General features: G+C 41.3%; 1 protein-coding gene across 1 annotated transcript in view; it reads left to right on the top strand.

Annotated features, from left to right (window-relative positions):
* LOC126982379 (uncharacterized) overlaps positions 1-14,745 on the top strand; it is a 56,942-nt gene extending 42,197 nt beyond the window's left edge. Inside the window, exons 4-6 of the mRNA XM_050834397.1 lie at positions 8,008-8,152; positions 9,889-10,112; positions 13,089-14,745. Of these exons, the coding sequence (XP_050690354.1) occupies positions 8,008-8,152; positions 9,889-10,112; positions 13,089-13,686 (967 nt within the window). The 3' untranslated portion in view covers positions 13,687-14,745. The remainder of the gene's footprint in view (positions 1-8,007; positions 8,153-9,888; positions 10,113-13,088) is intronic.
* Positions 14,746-21,540: the final 6,795 nt, after the last annotated feature.

The following is a 21,540-nucleotide window of genomic DNA, read 5'->3' as shown; positions in this document are numbered from 1 at the left end:
CAAGGCCCCGGTACCGTTCGCCTCTCCAGTCCGTGCGTCTCCGTGATGGATACAAACCAAGATACGATACATAATTACTAAAAAAAAAGGAAGCAAGTGGGGGGATGAGGACTTGACGTACCTAGGACTGGGGGGTAGCTTGGGGGTAGCTGCCACCACCACAACGATTTAAGGAGAATAAGTCTCCATAGCCTCGTCACGAGGCTATGGAGACTTATTCTCTTAAATCGTTGTGGTGGTGGCAGCTACCCCCAAGCTACCCCCCAGTCCTAGGTACGTCAAGTCCTCATCCCCCCACTTGCTTCCCCCCTTTTTCTCTTAATTTACCACTCAGGTCCCTGGGTTATTTATGAAACGCCAGAATTTTCTCTCCACTGTACTCCAACACGACCACAGCTTTCTGAACTTTACAAAGTCCAGAAGGCTGAGGATTGCTGGTCCCTGTTTCCAGAGACGCAAACCTCGCCGCTTGAATTGATAAAGCAATGCTGGCGGTGTGGTTTAGAGATCGATCACATCTTTGTTAGTCATCGTTCGAGGATCCTCCAGAACTGCAAAACTGATGATGCGCATCATGTCCAAGATAATCTCAAGATGCAGCCCTTTTTGAAAATAAAACAAACCAGGGGTGTGCTAAGGAGTATGCAGTGGCTGTCTCAAATCGGTTTCAAGTGGATGGTACTCTGGATGACCATGGGAAATTAATTAAGAGATACCTTTAAACGTTTCAGGTCTAGTAGTGGAGTTGCCTTGAGGGAGAAACTGGAGAGTATTGAAGAAACAGACTTTGTAATTTACATAATTTATACTCATCCTGCTCTTTGTGTACACCGTTACACTTCCAGATAGTTACAATATTAGATAACTATTACTTAGTTATTAAATTGTTGTACGCTTTAATATCTTTAAATCAAGAGTACCATTTTTTTTACATTATTTCTTTTCATTGATGCTTCATGATTTCTGAAAACTTGTTCCTACTTCTCCATCCGACACACAACGATACCCATTTCTCTTCTTATAATTTATATCCTTTTACTTCCTTATTTTTCTCCTCTTATTCTTTTCATCTCTCTTCTCCTTTTCTACCTATCTGGTCCTTCTCGTCCTCCGAAAACTCTTCTTCGATTTTCATTCTCCCATTTCACATCTGACTCCTTCTCCTTCTTGTCCTCCTCCATTTGTCTTCTCAACAAGAGTAATCTGCCATTCCAGGAACCGTCCTGAATAATTAATGCAAAAACGAACAACTCATCGCAAAAAATAATAAACGAACGGTCCATTACGTATATACAGTGATTGTTTTAATCGTTACTGTATGTTTGCAAAATGCCGGTTGAATAGATCAATGGCCAATTTCTTAGTCGTTTCCTATTTTTGTGATCGTTACCAACGAGCGGTGATCATCATCACCATCAACGAATTCGTTTTCACAGATGTCCATCACGGCGTTGTTTGTTTGCATCGTTACCAGAAATTGTATTCTTTAGTAATCTTAGTCTGGGGGCTGGGGGAGTTCCCAAACGGAGCTTACTAATGCAATTTATTACGAAATAAAATATTTTCATTTCCATTTAGTTACAATATTTCTTGAAATACATGAAAAAAATGTAGCTATACGTTGCAGGGCTTTCATGGTATTATGAGGATATCTCAACAGTTGGATGACGGCGTAAATTCACCTCACCAGCTGACAAAGCAGATGTTCCGATAACTTCAATCATTATTTCACCTGGTACGCCTCTATGATGAAACTCTTGTAATATTCCAGCTACTTGTGCATAAGACACATGACACTTATTACCAAAGTAGGTGATATATGAAATAGTTAAGTCCAACATAGCATGCATAATACAATTAAGCAGATAACTGCAGAGATTATTTATTAATGTGCCAATTATATCAGGATCAGGTAAACCAGTGCGGGAAATGAACAACCTTCACGGTAAATAAAAGTAAAAGTGGTCCGTTTTCTAATTCAAAACTGCCTAATTTTTTTAGTCTGGAGCAATCTTTGCTTCTAAACTACCTTCCTACGGATTCTATCCCTCTCTCTGTACTTTTATCTCCGTTTTGGCATGCTTTGATAAACGGCCACCTTTCTTCCCGTAAACCTATAGTGTCCCGCATGGCTCTGTTCTCTCCAATTCTCTTTCTGTTCTGATGTGTTACCTCCTCCTCCTCCTCCTCCTTTTCCTCCACCACCTCCTCCTTCTCCTCCTCCTCCTCCTTTTCCTCCTCCTCTTCCTCCTTCTCCTCCTCCTGGAAGCCAAAGTGGTGGAACAATAAACTCAAATGCCAAATTGAGAATAAAAATCGAGCGCGTCGCAAATGCTTAATTACAAATAATGAAACAGTCAAAATTGAATTCCAAAGATTATGCCGTGAATCAAAAAGAATCATACGTCTCAATAAAATAAACCTAGAGCTTCATATTGCAAGCGCCAGCAAAAACAAATCCTGAATTTTTTTTTGCCTACGTAAGAAATAAAAAAAGTTACCACCCCCAGTATTGGCCAAATAGCAACTGTAAATGGAGAATCCACAAATGATGATAAAGAAATCGTTAATATATTGAATGATTTTTTTGCCTTCGATTTTACAGAAGAAATCTTATCCGATAGGCAACCGGAAGCCCCAAGATATATTGATGACACATCCTTGAATAGTATTAGCGACATTGCAGAAAGTGATATGGTACAAATTATCGATAATATTAAAGTATACAAAACGCCCGGCCCAGATAAAATATCCCCGCGTATTCTTAAAAAGGCAAAACATCAGATCAGCAAACCACTCTTGAACATATTCTCAAAGTCGCTAAACACAGGAAAAGTACCACAGGAATGGAAACTCACTAACGTAACTCCTATCTTTAAAAAAGGCGACAAGTCACAGCCAGTCGACCGATCAGTCTAACGTCAATCGTGTGCAAAATTTTGGAGACGATCATTCGCGAAAAAATGGTAAATTATTTTGAAGATAACAGGCTAATTAAGGATTCGCAACATGGTTTTCGATACAAGCGTTCCTGTATATGACTAACCTCCACGATTTTTTCAACTACATCTTTAATGTATACGATGAAAGTCAATCATTATAATTTGGACTTTCAGAAAGCATTTGACAAAGTCCCTCACAACCATCTCATTAGTAAATTGCAAGCTCAAGGTATAACTGGTAGTAGGTAGGAAGACACCTACCGAACGGGCGCAAGCCACTCCCGGTGAGGTATATAATATGGAGAGAAGGGAGTGAAGCCACTCAAGACCTTCCATAATGTCACTAACTGTTTCCTCCCTGTTGTCACACCACACCGGAGAGTAGTTCAGCATGCTCTAAACAAGACAATCTTTATCCACACCACCACACCTACATTCATAACATATATTACCTTTTTCCAAAAAAAAAAAAATTCAAAAAAGCAATGCCTAAGCAGTTCCGCCCGGAGTCCCTGCCTGGGGACCAGGAGGACTCCTTTGGCTCCTTGGCGAGAGACCCGAAGAGGTGTCCTCATTTCCAACCTCCCTCTTCTTCTTCAATGCAACATTCGCATTCTTCGTCTTCGCTCTAATTTGTGGGACTGTGATCATCATCCTCCCTAAACTAAACCTCACCTTCTCTTCCTTACGAACAGTTGGTTTCTACTCTGGCAGCACCTTCATCCTACTCTCCTACTCCTACTATCTCCTATCTTTCAATCAATCCAAAGCTAGCTGTTGCGCCTGCGTAACGACATCACTTGCTCTTGACTCTTCTGTGATTTCAGCCCTTCGGTCCCACCATCTGGTTAGACTTCTTCAACATCATCTTACTAAATACACATCTCTCTGCTGTTATCTCTCACAAATGCACCAACTATGTAGGTACTGACTATTGACTATTTAAATTTATTAGACATCTGAATTCTCTCTCCCAGACTGAAATCTGTTTTCAATTAGATATTTTCTCACAACTTTGGCTTTTTTCCTCTTCAACAAGTTTTCTTGGTGAATCCTCAACAACTCCACTACAACAACGACCTAAAGCAACTGGTCCAGCACCTACACGTCCTCCCTGACCGTCTTGGAGATCAGCCTTCTTTCCCTCTCTCTCTTCCTTACCTCTGCCTTCTGCCTATTCCTTCTTCTCGTTCTCTGTTCTCTCCGTCTTCTCACAATCTGTTCAATCTCCTGTCTTATCGCTCCATCCTCTGGACTGGACAAACCGAGGCGATGCTTCTGGCATTTTGCTTTTGCTCAGGTGGGACTTCCTGAGATGTTTTCTGATTCCGAGTGAATATTTTCTTCCATGATTATTGCCCTGATGATGTGCTCTCAGGATGTCCAGGATCTGGGTGTGCTCTGGATCACATCATACATTCTTCGTCTCTACTATCACGCTTCTCACGCTTTCTCTACTCATTTAATCACGCTTTTTCTCTGTGCTGTCAATGATAGAAGGTAGAATGATAGAGATACAGAACATCAAACTACCAGAGCAAATGAACTTTACATGCCTGAAAAATCATGCCATTGCCTTCTCCACTAACCAAAAATTCTTTCATTAATAGAAAATGTCAAATCACTAATAATCTACTCTCCGTGACTTCCTCCATGGCTTCACATCTCCTCCTTAAAGCTTCTTCATCATAATTCCTCTTCCTTCCCAGTTGAACAGCAACACCTGATGGCACACTCCTCTATCATCTCTCTTTCTCTCAAAACTCACTCCCAAACTGGACGATTCAACTCTCTTCTTTCCTCCCCTCTGTATCCTCTTTGCCCATATAAATATTCCCTTGCCTAGTGTTTTCTCTGATCTCCTCAATGGATGTTTCCTCGTCTCTCTCAAATGACAATTATCATGCCCTTTGTCCTCCCTCCTCCCTCGCCCTTGTGTGTCACCTGCTGGTCCCTCCTATTCACCCTGCTCACTGTCTGTCCTTTGCCTCCTACCTTCTGAAGTAAACCTTTCCTGACAGCCTGTACCTAAGAAGGGCAATGCTCAAAATCTCAAAGTACCGTGACCGCCCAATTTTTCTTTTCTCAGCTTTTTGCTCAATCATCTTCAACTTAACCAGCTGACCTTCCGCCCCTTAAGCCTTAAGATATTTCATAGTATTCCACTATCTGCAAAAGCGTTCACCGCAGTGGTATCTAGCCTCTACTACTGACTCTTGGTCATCCCCCCAATAGCTTTCCTGACTCTTTCTTTTATGCTCTTAGCTGTTTTGGTAAAGCTTTGATGAGTCTGGCACAAATCTGCTTTCTAAACTACACTTCTACGGTTCTCTAATCTTTCTCTCCCACACTTTCTATGGTTCTTCTCTGATCTGACTCTTCTATTTCTCTCGTTCTAGACCTTCACTGTTCTTCCCTAAATCTATAGGTGTTCCTGTCCCCTCTCTTTCTGTCCTATCTCCCACTTCTGTCTGTTGTATCTCTTCTTCTTTCTCTTCCGTTCTGTTGTTCATCCATTCCCATTCCCTGCGCCATTGATTCCACTCTGAATTCATAGAACGCATTATTCCCTGCATTTCAACGACTAACGACTCATTCCTGGGCCCTAACGGCAGCCTCGAACCTTACTATTATTCCGATTGGAAGAAGAAGAGCCCCACTATCTTTTCCGCCTCAAAACACACTGTCTCCACCTATCCTCTCACACAAAATATTTACAACCTATCTCATTCTTTGACAACAATCACCCAACTATCTCCTCCCTCAAAAACACAACACTTCTATCCTTCCTTCAACAAAAAACTGGACACTTCATATCATATCTCAACCTTCCTAACTTCCTCCAAATCCTGCGTTCTCTCGTCTCCGCTTCTTCCTCTCCCTGCTGCAGATTCTTGTCTGTCTACAGGAGCCTTGTCTGCACCGTTGTTGTCCATATACAGGGGCTGTGGGGGCCTCCTCCAGTGGACATTCTGGACAGAGTGGAGGCCATACAACTCATCTTGTCCCTCACTCCTCCTCATAGGCTCTTTCTTCCCACATGCTGGCTCCGCCTCTGAATCTCTTCTACTCTCTCTCTCTTCGCAATGTTGTTTCTCTTTCATTCCTTCTAGACACTAACTGCATGCCTCCCCTCCATGGCTCCTCTCTGGCCGACCTCCTCCTCATGCTGCTGCTGATACCCCCGACCTCTTGCCATAGGTTAACCAGTCTCTCCCTCTTTCCTCACCCTGCAGTAAACCAGCATCTCATAACTTCATCCTCACTTTGCCTAAGCTCTAAACTTTCTTCATTTTTATTCATCCTTCCTCCGTTTGAACTCTCCACTTTCCCTTCTTTCTTTGAGCCTCACCTCCTTTCTTTTGGGAGGAGCAGCGAAACTTTTTTTTTATTAATGTTTGCTTTTTTGTGCCTTTAGCTATCTTTTTTTTTTGAAAATATTCATAAGTGGCTCAAAGGCTGGCTTACCGACCGTAAACAGAGTTGTTATGAATGATATATCATCTGACTGGCGAGATGTCAAAAGCGGTGTTCCACAGGGGTCGGTGTTGGGACCTGTTCTGTTTTTGGGTACGTAAATGACATTGACGAGGGGCTATCGTGTAAAATATCGAAATTTGAAGACGACACAAAAATAGCCAGCAGAGTCACTACGACAATGGATAAAGAAAACTTACAAGCTGATCTCGAACGTTTAAGTAGTTGGGCACGAACATGGCAAATGAATTTCAATATTGAAAAGTGCAAGGTTATGCATATCGGAATCAAAAACGTTTGTATTCATTATCATATCAACGGAGTGCGCCTTTCTGAAGCCAGCAAAGAAAAAGATCTTGGAGTAATAATTTCGAACGATCTTAAACCGAGTCAACATTGCACAGAAGTAGTAAAAACTGCCAACAATCTGATCGGATTTATTGGTTGTACATTTGAACATGAATCAGAAAAAGTAATATTAACACAGTACAATTCGTTAGTTCGTCCACATCTTGAGTATTGCGTTCAGTTTTGGTCTCCCTGTTACAGAAAAGATATAGATAAACTCGAGATGGTGCAGCGTCGAGCTACTAAAATGATCCCTGGACTGCGAAATAAACCGTACGAAGACAGACTTAAAGAATTGAACTTATTCCGCTTATCAAAGCGCAGGCTAAGAGGTGACCTTATCGAAGTGTTTAAAATGTTCAAGGGATTCGATAACGTTAATGTCCATGATTATTTTACAGTCTCTCAATCAAGCATAACAAGAAACAATGGATACAAAATAACGAGGAAGCGTTTCAACTCAAATGATTCAAAGCATTTCTTCTTTAACTGTGTCATCAATGTATGGAATGGTCTGCCTCAAAACGTCGTCGAAAGCGAAACTATTTGCACGTTCAAAAACTGACAAGACAAATATTTAGAAGCTAACCTTAACATCCGTTATTTTGCTCCGGTCTAACAGAAAGTAGTGTTAGCTTAGTAGTCGTGTATGATCTTCCTTCTGTCAATATAAAACTCCATTGTAGTTTTTCTATACTACATGGTATTTTTCCTTTTCATGCCAGCCTCGGCTGAAGGGACTGGTGGGAGTGGGGGCGCCTTCACATTTGCTGTCCTGTGTCTCTGACTCGTAGATTAGAGTAGATGGTAGCAACAATTGACCTTTCTTTCGGCCACTTTTGATTCTTTTTTGGGAGCAGCGAGTAGCGGGCTTTTTTTTTATTATTGTTTTCTTTTTTTTGTGCCCTTGAGCTGTCTCCTTTATTGTAAAAAACAAAAACAAAAAAACCCCAGCCTAGTTAGGACCAAGAGGTCTGTTGCTGTTTATTTTCCTTTGTAATCCTTTGTACTCCTCCTTCTCCACCTCCTTTTTTCCTTTCCTTTCCCTTCCTTTCCTTCCTACCCCATCTTCGCTACCATCTCACTCCTCTCTTACCTCTTACCTCTTCTCCTCCTCCTCCTCCTTCTTTCTTCTTTAGCCTCATCATTCCCCCAACTAACATCTGCATTTCAGTTACAACAAATTTCATTATTTACTCTACGTGTTTTCCCTCATTCACTGACCATTATTTCTAAATAGGCGTACCGGCGCAGAAGGATGGTCAGGCCTGCCAAGCTTGAGTGAGCTGTTCGGATGGTTTCGCTCATCTGACCCAGTTGCCGAAGCCTGGGCTGATAACTACTACCAACGATATGAACATCCAGGCGGAGAGTACGGTGGAGAGGTAAGGAGGTTGAAATGGTCAATACAAAAGATTGGAGAAGCATGACTGTTGATATACTATCATAAATAGAAAGTTAATATTTAATCAGAGGAGAAGATTTGAAATAGATGGAAATAATAAAAAAATAAACTGTTATTTAAAAAAAAAAAAAAAAAGGTGAAGCGTTCGGAAAGCTGAATGAGGAGTTTGCATCAGTCAGCTTTTAATCACGTTTTCTCAAATGCAAGTTATTGACCTTTACAATAATACTTAATCGTTGGATTTTGTCATTTACTTGAATATGTTGTTATGTTTGTTAATACATTTTCTGCGAATTTTGCTGAAAAAGTCTTTGAAATAATTAATGCAAATATTGTTTAACAACTGTTTTTATAGATTGTCTTAGCTGCATCAAAACACTTGTAGACTTTACGAATTTTTTCGTCACAGGAAAGGTATAATATAGAAAAATTGGTGGCAAAAAATATTTTTGATGGATTAACTTCATCAGTAATGCGTAATTTAAAAATATTACACGGTAAATATTTGAGCAGTAGTCTCTCGAAAGCAGGGAAAAGGGCAAGTAATTTGTAGAATATATGTTTTTCCATTCATTTAATTTTTTCGTCCTTAAAAACTTCTACGCATGTATATAAGTATCATAGTATTACCCCAAAAACATTCATGCAAATCTATGCATTTCACTTTCCACTAAAAAATTATGCTGCCTTCCCCAACCCATCCCATGCGGGGGTCTGCGCGAAAACATTATGCGCCTCTCATGTGGCTGGAGTACTGGCTTGTTTAATCAACGAATATTATTCTTATTCTTATTCTTATTCTTATTATTATTATTATTATTAATATCATTGTTAGTGTCATTTATATTATCATCATTACTATTGTTATTATTATTATCATTATTATTCTTGTTCTTGTTCTTGTTTTTGTTCTTCTTCTTCTTCTTCTTCTTCTTCTTCTTATTATTATTATTATTATTATTATTATTATCGTTATCATTATTATTATTATTATCATTATTATCATTATTAATATGATTATTATTGTTATTATTGTTATTATTATTATTATTATTATTATTATTATTATTATTATTATTGTTTTTATTATTAATATTATCATTATCCCATCTTTTTGTTTTGGGGGTGGCCGGGGTGGTGCAGAGACTGCTCCTACCATCAGAACCAGGCCCGGGGTTAACCTTCGGAGGGTTCTGCGTGTGGGCTCCTGGAACGTCCGGAGCCTCTCGGACGATGATCGAATGCCCTAGCTATCAAATGAGCTCAGAAGGCTGAGGGTGGACATAGTGGCACTCTCTGAGACAAGGAGGCCTGGCAGTGACGAGATCAGTGAGGGGTCCGGCATGAGCAATGCCTTCCGTCTCAAGGGGGTAGCTATGGGCATCTCCAGCCAACTGCTGCCATTCGTGGTTGAAGTTGCTTCGCTTGATGAGCGTATAATGCGAGAAAGGCTGAAGCACACACTGGGCTTCATGTCTCTTGTTGCGGTGTACGCTCCTACCGAGATGCGTGAAACTGAAGAGGAGATGTTCTACGCCAAAGTCGACTCCGTATTAGACCAGTGCCCTCCACGGAAAACACGCATTGTCTTTTTGCCATTTATAATAATCAAGATCATATTTATCACTTCCACCCCTGACATTACCACCGTCAGCACCACCATTATGAACTCATCTTATACATCGTCATTACGTTCATAATCATTATTCATTTCAGTACTATCCTGGCTTCGACCATAGCGAAAGTGGGTCAGTGCCAAAGCAGTACTTTGAAGATGGGAGTCACCCCCACCCTGGTGCTCCTGGCCCCCACGCCGAGGCCCCCAATCTCCACCACGACGATGCCCCGCCTCCTCGCTACCAACCGATCTTCGCCCTTAACCGTCGCCAAGGCACCAGAAGAGTGTCTAAGGATGGCTATGAATATGTGAATTTGGATGAGTGAGTATTTTTAATACATTGATTTACCGATATCTCTGGTAGTAAACTATTATCTTAATACTATAGCTGGTGAGATTACTATAACAATTCCAAAACCCATAAATTTCTACTCAGGCCCATCCCTATGCTGGTTAATTTACAATCCTAGAGTTAGCATCATCTTTATTCTTTCATCCCTGTTGACTGAGAAACTCTAGAACAGACATTGATCTATTCTGTTTTGTTAGTTATTAATTATTTTAAAATTCTTTCATCCGTTTTAATGGCAGGTGCATATTGCTTTAGGTAATAAATGCTATGAATATCTGATTGATTTTCAACTGTAGTAGTAGTAGTAGTAGGTGGTTCACAAGCTGTGATTTTGTTCAGGTATCTATGAAGTATGTTGTTAAGTTTATGTTAGGGTAGCCATTATTTATGAATGCTTGCTTTCAGATATTTATGCTGTTATGGAAGTGCAGCCAAGAGGAGGAAATTTTGTAGTTATGATGTTTGTGTATCTCTGAGGGCATTCACTTTTATAGTTTAGGTATATACCACTGTTAACACAAGTGTTAGCATAACCTATATACGACTTTTTTTTAAAGTTTTGCCTATACCGCTTGTAGGTTTTCATGATGGGGCTTGTTGGTAGGTCCCATTTTGATAGTGTCGCTGGCAAGTTTGTTTGTTTTTAAGGTGGCGCCATTCATGCTTGGCTTATGCTGCCCCAAGAGCACCACTTAATCCTCTTAAGAGAGTTCGGCTAGAGTTCGGGCTGATAAATGATCATCAGGATAGGATTTGGAGAGTCTTATGTCAATCGGTGAAGAGTGTAAATTGTCAGCTTGTAGCGGAGTGCGGGACTTGAATCCTGGTCCTCCAGGACACCGCGCCCTCAGGCTGAGCACCCAACCACCATCTCTGCCTTCCATCAGTTTATTCAGTTTCTTCCCTTCGATTTCCAATTGTTTTATTAACTTACTAGAATAGAAAACAAAAGAAGCTAAATTATCTATCGTTATAGCAGGTAGCTATAAATACAATTTGTTCGATATCTGACCATCTCCACGTACGCACGCATATCCTTCCCTTGATTAAGAAAAAATCCTTGTAACGAAAATCCTGTTCTTTCTTCAGATCAGTATTTTTTTTTCTCAAACACATTATATAAATTTATTTACATCAGTATTTACGTGGGAAAGATGAGTAGCTTTGAGCCCGCCACGGCTGGTGGTGTTCCTCATATAACTTCCTCATCTTAACTGGTGGGGTGAGTTATTTGGTGCCGCCCATCGTTAGTGCGTAGAAGTCATGATCATCGTGGTGGGGCTGCTGAAATTTGCAATATGAGTGGCCCTTGCTTTCTCACTTGAGCCACTGGCGGCTTCCTGCCTCTGACGTTCCTTTGCATGACTCATTGGTTACGTATATAGTGGGCGAGTGGGTGACCGGCTCGTCGCAGTAATCACACAAGCTGTCATATAATCAGTCCCAATGTTTATTCATTGTGCTATAACGCAGCCTCAGACGGAGCAGCAGGACACAGTTAGCTCTGAAAAGTAGGTGCGAAGCTTGTAGTCCATGGCTGGTGGACGGAGACTGGCGTACCAGGCAACGTGTTGACAGATCGTCTCTATATACCGGTGAGGCGGTGATAGTGTTCAAATTTTGGTCAGCAGCAAGTTTATCCTCAGTGTATTGCACACTTGGCAGCACGTTGCTGGTCCGACGGCCTCGTTGCTAGCCTCGTTTCTTTTCATACCCACGTGGCTGAGTACCGAGTTGGTCTGCAGAGCCGAATATTGGTCAAGTGTTCTTCAGAACAGCACAGCATTTCTCCGTCACTGATCGCTGCCGCTCTCGTCGTGTCCCCTAGATCAACATAGGTTTGATGTAGTATACTGCAGTGCCCTGGACAAGTATTCATCAAGTCTATTCTTATTCAACACCGGGAGAATTTAAGACCAGTTGGCACAGGTTTTAAGTTCTGTTGTGTTTGGGCTTCAGACTGAGACGCTAGTTCCCGCCACCGTCACCATCTAGTGCTGTTTGTATTTCCAGGTGAGTGTAATGTGTCCTGCTGGCTGGGAGATCAGTGATCACAGTCTTTACGTACCGATGTTGTCTCCCAAGGGCATAACGTAATCAGGGATAGGGTGATCTGGTACCTACTCCTAGCAGCAGCAGTTGTGCGTGCATCGAGCAAGGCGCTGGTGATATCAACAAAACGCGAACACAGTGAAGCTGGGTAAACGCCGTGGTCTCCCTTTCTTGCCGAAGAATTCTGCTGATCTTTTGGACTTTGGCAGCCAGTGGTACCAGCCAGGTCTCGATCCGCATGACGTCAGCACCGGTCCAGCCGAGTGCTCCTCCATGATCCTATGGCCTGGATTTGGATGGCCTCGATCTTCCATTGCTAATCTTATGAGAGCGCGACGAGAATGGGTGCTCTATGATTAACCGGCACGCGAGCAATCTACAGATAGGACAGCGTTGCTGCGATATTTATCACCTCGGCGTGCATTATCATCATCGCCCTCATGACTCTGGTCCTCGCCAGACCCCTCCTCCTCCAGTAGCTGACGTGTGTCGTAAAAATCAGGTATCTTCCTCCCACAACTCTAGGTGCTGATAGTAGCTTGTCCAGTCATGCGTAATAATGCATTGAGGTGGCACAAATTGAACTTCAGCGCTTTGAACTTCTCAACAGAGGTTTTAGGGCTCCAGTACATACCGAAATAATTTATTACAGTTGCAAACTTAGCAGGAGAAAACATAAATTCCAAGTAGTGCATCATTCTTGAAATAACTGACAGTACATTTTTTTTTTTCAAAATAAAAATAAAAATTAAAGTCCCGTTTGCAAAGAAAAAACTATTCTTTTTTGGGGTGTGTATATAAATATTTATTTATTGTCTCTTATTTTGTGCCCTTTCATGTGATATGTAGCTTTGCCATTTAAGATAAATGAAACGAGTCTTCCTTTCATCCCAGGATCAACAGGATTGGTGAGGAGTCGGTGCGCATTTTCGGACAGCTGGTGCAAGGCATGGGCGAACAGGATGACCCAAACTTCTACAGGGAAGGCACAAATCATGTGGCTCGACGTCGCCTCCCACAACAACACCAGGATTCCCACCACGACTCTAGCATCTTCCAGCACGACCCTAATCCTTCCTTCCACTACCAGAGCAACGATGAGGTGCACGAGTACCCAAAAGTAGCATACGAAAATCAGGCATATGTCGAGAATTATGAATATCCCCAAAATGCACAAGACCAACATTATGAAAGTCAGCCTCATTCACAAAACACTGACGAGTATCAAGAAAAGGAACTTCACTGGTATCCACAACATGATAGGGATTCTAACGATGCCTTAGTCCATGGAAGTTCTGACCAGAGTACTTCACAACATCCATACGCGCAGGAAATTGCCACTTCTGACGTTCCTCACCCTTACAGAAAGGAAGAACCGCAGGTCTTCCTATCTGAGAGAAGACAAGGCGAAAATAGTGATCAGTCTTCGGGTCTCAGGCGTCAGCCAGTTAAAGTTTCAGAGTTCCCGTACGAGTTTCACAAAAGCGACTGACGTTCTTGCGGTCTTGTGTGTCCGTAAATATGTCTTGTTGAGGAACTAGTTCAAGTGATTTAGAAGAAAAAGGTGATTTTCAGGGTGACTGCATATTTCATAGAGGCGACTGAGATGTTTGTGGTTTGTGAATAAACATGTATCTTGATAAGCAATTAGTATTTGTAAGTAAGTAAAATTTGACGAGTTCAATGAGACGATTTCCGTGTTTTCCTGATAATTATTTGAGTTTTTTTTATTTTCTCTAACAAAAATAACAAATTAGTTGCTATGATTGTAAATATTAATATTACTTCTACCATTAGTCAGATCTCTCGGAATTGGAGGCCGTTTCCTTCAAGTTCTTTCCGAGTTTCTAACTGAGAGAAGGCAACGTGTGACTGGTGATGGCTGTTGCAGTTCTTTTAGTCCAGTTCTATCTGGTGTTCCCCAAGGTAGTGTCCTGGGACCCCTTCTTTTTATTATTTATACACTTAACATGTGGTGTGCAATTGAGTCTAATATGGTTGCATATGCTGACGACACCTCTATATATGCAGTAATTCTTTCCCCTCAGGATAGACAGAGAATTGATAATGTTCTCACTCGCGATATGTCAAGGATTCTGTCTTGGTGTGGTCGAGTGGCAGACTGGCAGTACATGCTTGCCGCTTACAATTTTCTGACTTGTATATGTAAAGGAGACCGCACATCTTGGTGATGAATTATTGTCCTCACTGCATTTCTTGGTGATCATGAATACATTACAGCGTGTCTTGGATATCATGTACATTACTTTTTTACCTGTTACAGTATATTTACAGTAATAAATTACGAAATTATTTTTATTTCATACGTCTGCATGTTCAAGTGCTGGAAAACAGTAGAAAGAGAAAATAAAAACATTACGGTACTCCATGGATGCGGTACTCTAAGGGCAAGCGCTCTCCATGTTAGGCGCGCTCCACCCTCGTATTCGTACCTCACGGCTTCAACAATATGACGGCAGATTTGACAGGAAAACTGGCTGCACTCACCAGTAAAGCGCGCTCGGCGCTATGGGCCTCTCCACCCTTATTACCTCCATGTTATTAATACTAATAATATTATTACTATTATATTATTATCATTATTATTAATATTATTATTATTATTATTATTATTATTATTATTATTATTATTATTATTATTAGTAGTAGTAGTAGTAGTAGTAGTAGTAGTATCATTATTATTATTGTTATTACTATTATCGTTATTTTCATTATTATTATTATTATTATTATTATTATTATTATTATTATTATTATTATTATTATTATCATTGTTATTGTTTTTATTATTATTATTATTATTATTATTATTATTATTATTATTATTATTATTATTATTATTATTATTATTATTATTATTATTATTATTATTATTATTATTATTATTATTATTATTATTGTTATTATTGTTATCATTATCATAAATATAATTATTGCTTCACTTTATTATTTCTATTATTACTTTTGTTACTATTGTTATTAATATTGCTAATGTCTATTAATTATTATTACACGTTGCCTTGATCATTATCATAAAGGCATTATTTACGTATATCGCAAGAAGTATATACCGGTTTAGTAAAGTATTGAAATGAGGTTAGAGCCAGCTTGAGGCCTACAGACAAGAAAATAAGATGAATTAATAATAAAATGAACATTTCTGACGTTTACCTACAATTTATTTTTATTTTTTTTTCACATATAAGGAAAAATGCAGCAATGGTCAATTCAGCTTCGAAGAAGAAAGGAATATAGGTCAAGGATAATTTTCAAATATTCAATAACTTCATGAGGCCTTACATTATTACTGCTGAATTTATTGCTCCCTTTTTCTTTTTAATTATTCTCTGTTATTTGGTCTTTGATTTCTTCATGTGCTGCAATTGTTGCTGTCTGGCAATTGGTGTCGTTGTTGTTACTATAAGTCATGTTGCTTTTGTTCATGTTATTCTGTTTGTAACTAATTTGCTAGATGCTGTTGTTGTTCTTCGTCATGTAATATATTATTTATTATGATAAATCTCATATTACTTGTTTAAATAATACCCCTTTTTTAAAGTATATTACTAATAATTTTACGATATTTTATCTGTTCTCTTACACAGCACTGGTAGGCTTTCCCTTATAGCTTCATCTTGTTGGCAGAGTGAGCGAGTGGGCTGCCGTGATATGCGGCTCCTGTAGCAGTCTTTGCTTATTTAATGCATCTCCTCGGTGCTCCTACTTCTCTAAAAAGCTGAAGCTAGGATTAATTGGTGGGCATCTAGGCAGCACGTGTTTTGTCCTCGACCGTTTGCGATGGTTGCATATTGCCAGCTAGTTGAGGCAGAACTAAAACCCAGGTCTTCGTAATCACGTGCGCTAATTACTCGGGCACCATCTTCCCATGTGTGATTGTGTATGTGTGCATGTGTGCATGTTTGTTTGTTGATTATTTGTTTGTTTAGTTGTGTTAGTGTGTGTGTGTGTGTGTGTGTGTGTGTGTGTAATTCACCACTACCTGATCACGAATTGGACTCGCAATCGCCAGCACTTACCCTCCCGACATGAGCAAGTACTCTTTATAGTCGATCTCTGGGCACTGCCAGGACCTCACACACCACACACCCCATTCCCCTTGCTCAAGGGGGGACAATAACCACTCCTAGTCAACGGAAAGAATCCGGCCTGAGCGGGGCTCGAACCGCCGCCTGTCAGGCTGTGAAGACTTGCAAAGCAGCGCTCGAACCAGTTAAGCCAGCGGAGCGGTGTGTGTGTGTGTGTGTGTGTGTGTGTGTGTCTTACGTGTACGCCTATAGCGCCGGTAGGCTCTCTTGAGGGATCTGAATGGTACTCGGCCCCAGCCCGTCATGGCGCAGGCAAGTGTTTATAGTGGCGCCATCTTCTCTTGGCTCATGCTGCCCCCCGGAACTCCTTCTTGATTCACTTGGACGGTTTGCTCTAGAGTCCGGGTTGATGGGTGGTCTTCAGGACAGCATGTGGGTAGTTTTAAGCCACTCGGCGGTGACTGAAAAATCCGAGGTGGTAACGTGGGGATTCGAACCCACGTCGTCCATCACGCGGTGAATGTGGGCCCAGCACGCTACCACTCAGCCACCTCCTACCCCTCGTGTGTGTGTGTGTGTGTGTGTGTGTGTGTGTGTGACGGTACCTAGAAAATGGATTATTTCAATGCAGGCTCACCGTCACTTGAGACACAAAGTTAGAGAATCAAAAGTGTTAAAAATATCACTGTAATAATTTTGAACACTTTATTAATTAACTTAATTTACGTGAAACGGGATACAATGAAGAAATGAGATGCCATGAAATGGGAACAAACATTGATAAACAAAACAAAAGTCTCATGTCAATCCGGCATACTGTAGCATGGGAACACACGACAGATTACCGACGAAGAAATGTAAGCTTGGAATAGATAAATAGTGCGCATAAACGATGAACATGATTCAAGAGCCAAGTATGACTCGCACTCTTATACAAATAACAGCACTCGACGAGAATGATACCTGATTAGCTTACCAACGTTAATGAACAAAATAAATCTTGGCTACATAAGTGAGGATCGGTGAGTGACAGCAGACGGAAAATACAAACTACCGCACGGCATACATACTAGTCTAAAACAACACAATATCTTTCCGCAAGACGTAAAAATCCTACAAACACTTACCCTTTGCAAATGAGTTTGGCGAATGGCAAGGCATGGCGGTCACAACAATGTATATCAACAGAGAAAAGGAGACGGAGCCTCTACCAGCCTCCTGGGCGTTTTTCACTGTGCTATTCGCGTAATCTGTCCTCGAAGGCAAAGGTGCAGAAGAGAGATGTGATCGGAGCTACAGCCTCGCTGTTGGCAAAAGGCAGATTGGGCGTGAAAGAACGTTTTTTCTTTTAAGTTTGATGTTCGTCAAGCGTTTTTATGGTTTACATCCCATTTGTTTGATTACAAATAAAAGCAACAACAACAACTGCAGAACAGCCTGCCACTCTTGTGCATGCGCCAGATAGGATCAACAGACAGTAGTGACCTGGATGCATATACCTCACGCCTATAGTTATTCAGCACCTTTTTTTTTTTTTTTACAACAAAGGAGGCAGCTCAAGGGCCTGGAGAATTTAGGAGCAACTTGCGTCAGCCGTTAGTGCGGAGTTTTTTGTTTTTTTTTGGCGGGGGTAGGGCAGCAACAGCCCGGGATGTTAGTACGCCTCATCGCCCTCAGCTCATGCTGTTGTAGCTCTGCATCTTTCTGGCTGGCAGGACTGTGATGAAAACCCCCAACGGTGTTGGCTCCCAAGGTTTTGCTATAACATAGTCAGGATCGGTGGTCCTTTTTTCCTCGCGGCACCAGCCCTGTATCGAGGAAAGCGCTGATGGCATCACCAAAACGCAGACGCGGTGAAGCTGCTTCAACGCTGTGGTCCCTCGTCGCTTGTTCCTGTCGAAGGATCTTGGCCACCCAATAGGAAACGATCAGGTGGTCCCTGGTTGTCAGTGGCAGCAGCCAAAACTCGCTATCCATGACGGAGGCGCTGGCTCAGCCTGGTGCTCAAAACAAGATCATGGTCTAGTTCTGGATGACCTTGATTTTCCACTGTTGGTATTTAGAAAGCCCAATGAGTACAAATGCCCTATAATCCACTGGTGCGCACACTGCAAAGAAACGTTAAATATTGTTTAAGTGACCCCGACGTGTAATATCATCATCACCGTCATGACATTGTTCCTCGCCAGAGCCCTCTCCAACATCATCATCACCGTCGTGACATTGTTCCTCGCCAGAGCCCTCTCCAACATCATCATCACCGTCGTGACATTGTTCCTCGCTGGAGGTCAGCCCTTTTCCAGCCACATCTCTGGGTGTCGGTAAGAGCGTGGCCCTGTCTAACCTGATGTCCTGTATCAGGAACTTCAAAGCATTTAAGTTTTCAGTAGAGATTTTTTTTTTTTTTTTACAACAAAGGAGAGGGCTCAAGGGCAACAAAAAGAGACAAAAAAAGCCCGTTACTCGCCGCTCCCATATGAGATAAGAGTAAAGAATAGCCAAAAGAGAGGTCAATTTCGGGTAGAGAGGTGTCTTAATAAATTCTTAAAAGAGGTCAAGTCATAGGCAGGAGGAAATACAGACGAAGGAAGGCTGTTCCAGAGTTTACCAGTGTAGGGAAAGAAAGAATGGAGATACTGCATGGTTGACTCTTGCATTAGGGGTTTGGACAGTATAGGGATGAACATGAGTAGAAAGTCGTGTGCTGCGGGGCTGCGGGAGGGGGGAGGCATGCAGTTAGCAAGTTCAGAAGAGCAGTCAGCATGAAAATATCTATAGAAGATAGAAAGAGATGCAACATGGCGGCGGAATTTAAGAGGTAGAAGACTATCAGTAAGAGGAGGAGAGCTGATGAGACGAAGAGCCTTAGACTCCACTCTGTCCAGAAGAGCTGTGTGAGTGGAGCCCCCCCACACGTGAGATCCGTACTTCATACGAGGGCGGACAAGGCCCTTATAAATGGGAAGCATCTATGCGAGGGAGAAGAACTGGCGGAGACGATATAGAACTCCCAACCTCGAGGAAGCTGATTTAGTGAGAGAAGAGATGTGAAGTTCCCAGTTGAGATTTTGAGCTAAGGATAGACCGAAGATATTTAGTGATGAAGAAGGTGACAGCTGAGTGTTATCGAAGAATTGGGGATAGGTGTTTGGAAGATTGTGTCGAGTTGATAAGTGGAGAAATTAAGTTTTTGAGGCATTGAAGGACACAAGGTTCCTTTTACCCCAGTCAGATATGATAGTAAGGTCTGAGGTTAAGCGTTCTGCAGCCTCCAGTCTAGAGTCTTGTAATTTCTGTTGAGAGTGTCTTCTGTTGAAAGAAGTTGAATCACATACCAAAATACTGTTCAGTTGCATGATTAGCATGAGAAAATTACTTTATCAACAGAAGAAGCATTCCTAGAAATTATTGATCATCTAACATCCCTTTTCGCACAATGAAAAGGACCTGATCCCGTCCTTCAAATTTTATATAAGTATTTTTTCTGTTATTGTGAATTTTCATTTATTGTTTAGAACATTATTTTTTGTCTTTTCATGTGTTAAAACTTTGTTACTTCTGATTAGTAAAACAAATCGTTCTTTCATCTCAAGACCATCAGAATTGGTGAATAGTCGGTGTACATATTCGGGCAGCTGAGAAAACACACACACACACACACACACACACACACACACACACATACTGGGCGCAACTAGTAGAGCGCTGCGCTGCCAGGCTTCACGGTCTGACAGGGCGGCGGTTCGAGCCCGCTCAGGCCGGATTCTTTCCGTTGACTAGGATGGTTACTGTCCCCCCTTGAGGCCCCTTTCACACGAACGATTTTTGCCGGTCCGGCACATGCCGCACGGCGGCCGCATGGCACCAGGACATCCATGGTCAGGTGCGGTGCCTGCCGCATCCACTTCGGTATCTCCTTCAGTCATATTTGTAATTTTCTCTTGAGGGATCTCACAAACCAGGCTGTCTTTCAATCTCGGAGATCAACAGCTCCGTGTCATGGTAATTTAAATTAGCCATAATCTTGAAATTTAAATGCAGATGTTTGTTGTACAGAGGTATACAGAATTAATAAGTAAGACACTTACATTTTCAATATACATTAATTGAAAGTTCATAAGATTGAAAATATAGTGCATACCAGCTTTTCCAATGATGCAGACAAAGTGGTCACGTGCCTTTCCTCCCAGTGTTGACAGACAACTCTCCCTCGCCGCACGCGGCAAACACCACATGTGTGAACGCGCCCATAGCAACACATGGCCACCGAAACCGCTGTGCGGCATTTCTGCCGTTGCGGTCTTGCTGGCAGTACGGCAGGGTGCGGCTGCAGGAACGGCAAGACTGCCGCTCCGGCCCCGTGTGAATACACCCATAAGCGTCAATGTAATGCTAAACCGTGCGGCATGTGCCGGACCGGCAAAAAAAGAAAAGAAAAAAAAAAGAATAATGATAATAATAGTAATAATAATGATAATGATAATAACAACAACAACAATAATAATAATAATAATAATAATAATAATAATAATAATAATAATAATAATAATAATAATAATAATAATAATAATAATAATAATAATAATAATAATAATAATAATAATAATAATAATAATAATAATAATAATAATAATAATAATAATAATAATAACAATAATAATAATAAGTTTAATAAGGATAATAATAATAGTAATAGCCTTAATTCCCGTTTATATACGGGGTCAACGTTTCCGACAAGTCGTCTCCTTGCAGCTCGGGTATAACTCTCTCCCGTCAATCCTCTCCCTCTCAGGTCTTCCCTCACGCTGTCCATCCATTTCCTCAGGAGGCTGATTTAGTCGGAAAGGAGATGTGAAGTTTCCAGTTAATATTTTGAGTTAAGGATAGATCGAGGGTGTTTAGTGCAGGTGACAGCTGAGTGTTGTCGAAGAATAGGGGATAGGTGTTGGGAAGATTGTGGCCAGCTGATAGGTGGAGAAATTGAGTTTTCGACGTGTTGAAGCATACGAAGTTCCTCCTACCCCAGTCAGAAATGATAGCAAGGTCTGAGGTTAAGCGTTCTGTAGCCTTCAGTCTGGAGTCTAGGAATTCCTGTTGAGACGGTCTTCTGTTGAAAGAAAACAAATAATACAGAGTAGAGTCATTAGCGTACGTGTGGATAAGACAGTTTGTTGTGGAGAGAAAATCATTGATGAATAACAGGAAGAAAGTGGGAGATAGGAAAGAGCCCAGTGGGGCATCACTGTTGATATATAGGTTGAGTGGAAGAACAGTGATCG

This window comes from Eriocheir sinensis, chromosome 50 (assembly GCF_024679095.1).
Source record: "Eriocheir sinensis breed Jianghai 21 chromosome 50, ASM2467909v1, whole genome shotgun sequence".
Lineage (NCBI taxonomy): Eukaryota > Metazoa > Arthropoda > Malacostraca > Decapoda > Varunidae > Eriocheir > Eriocheir sinensis.
The sequence above is the reverse complement of the archived record's forward strand: the minus strand, read 5'-3'. Positions and strand labels throughout refer to the sequence as shown.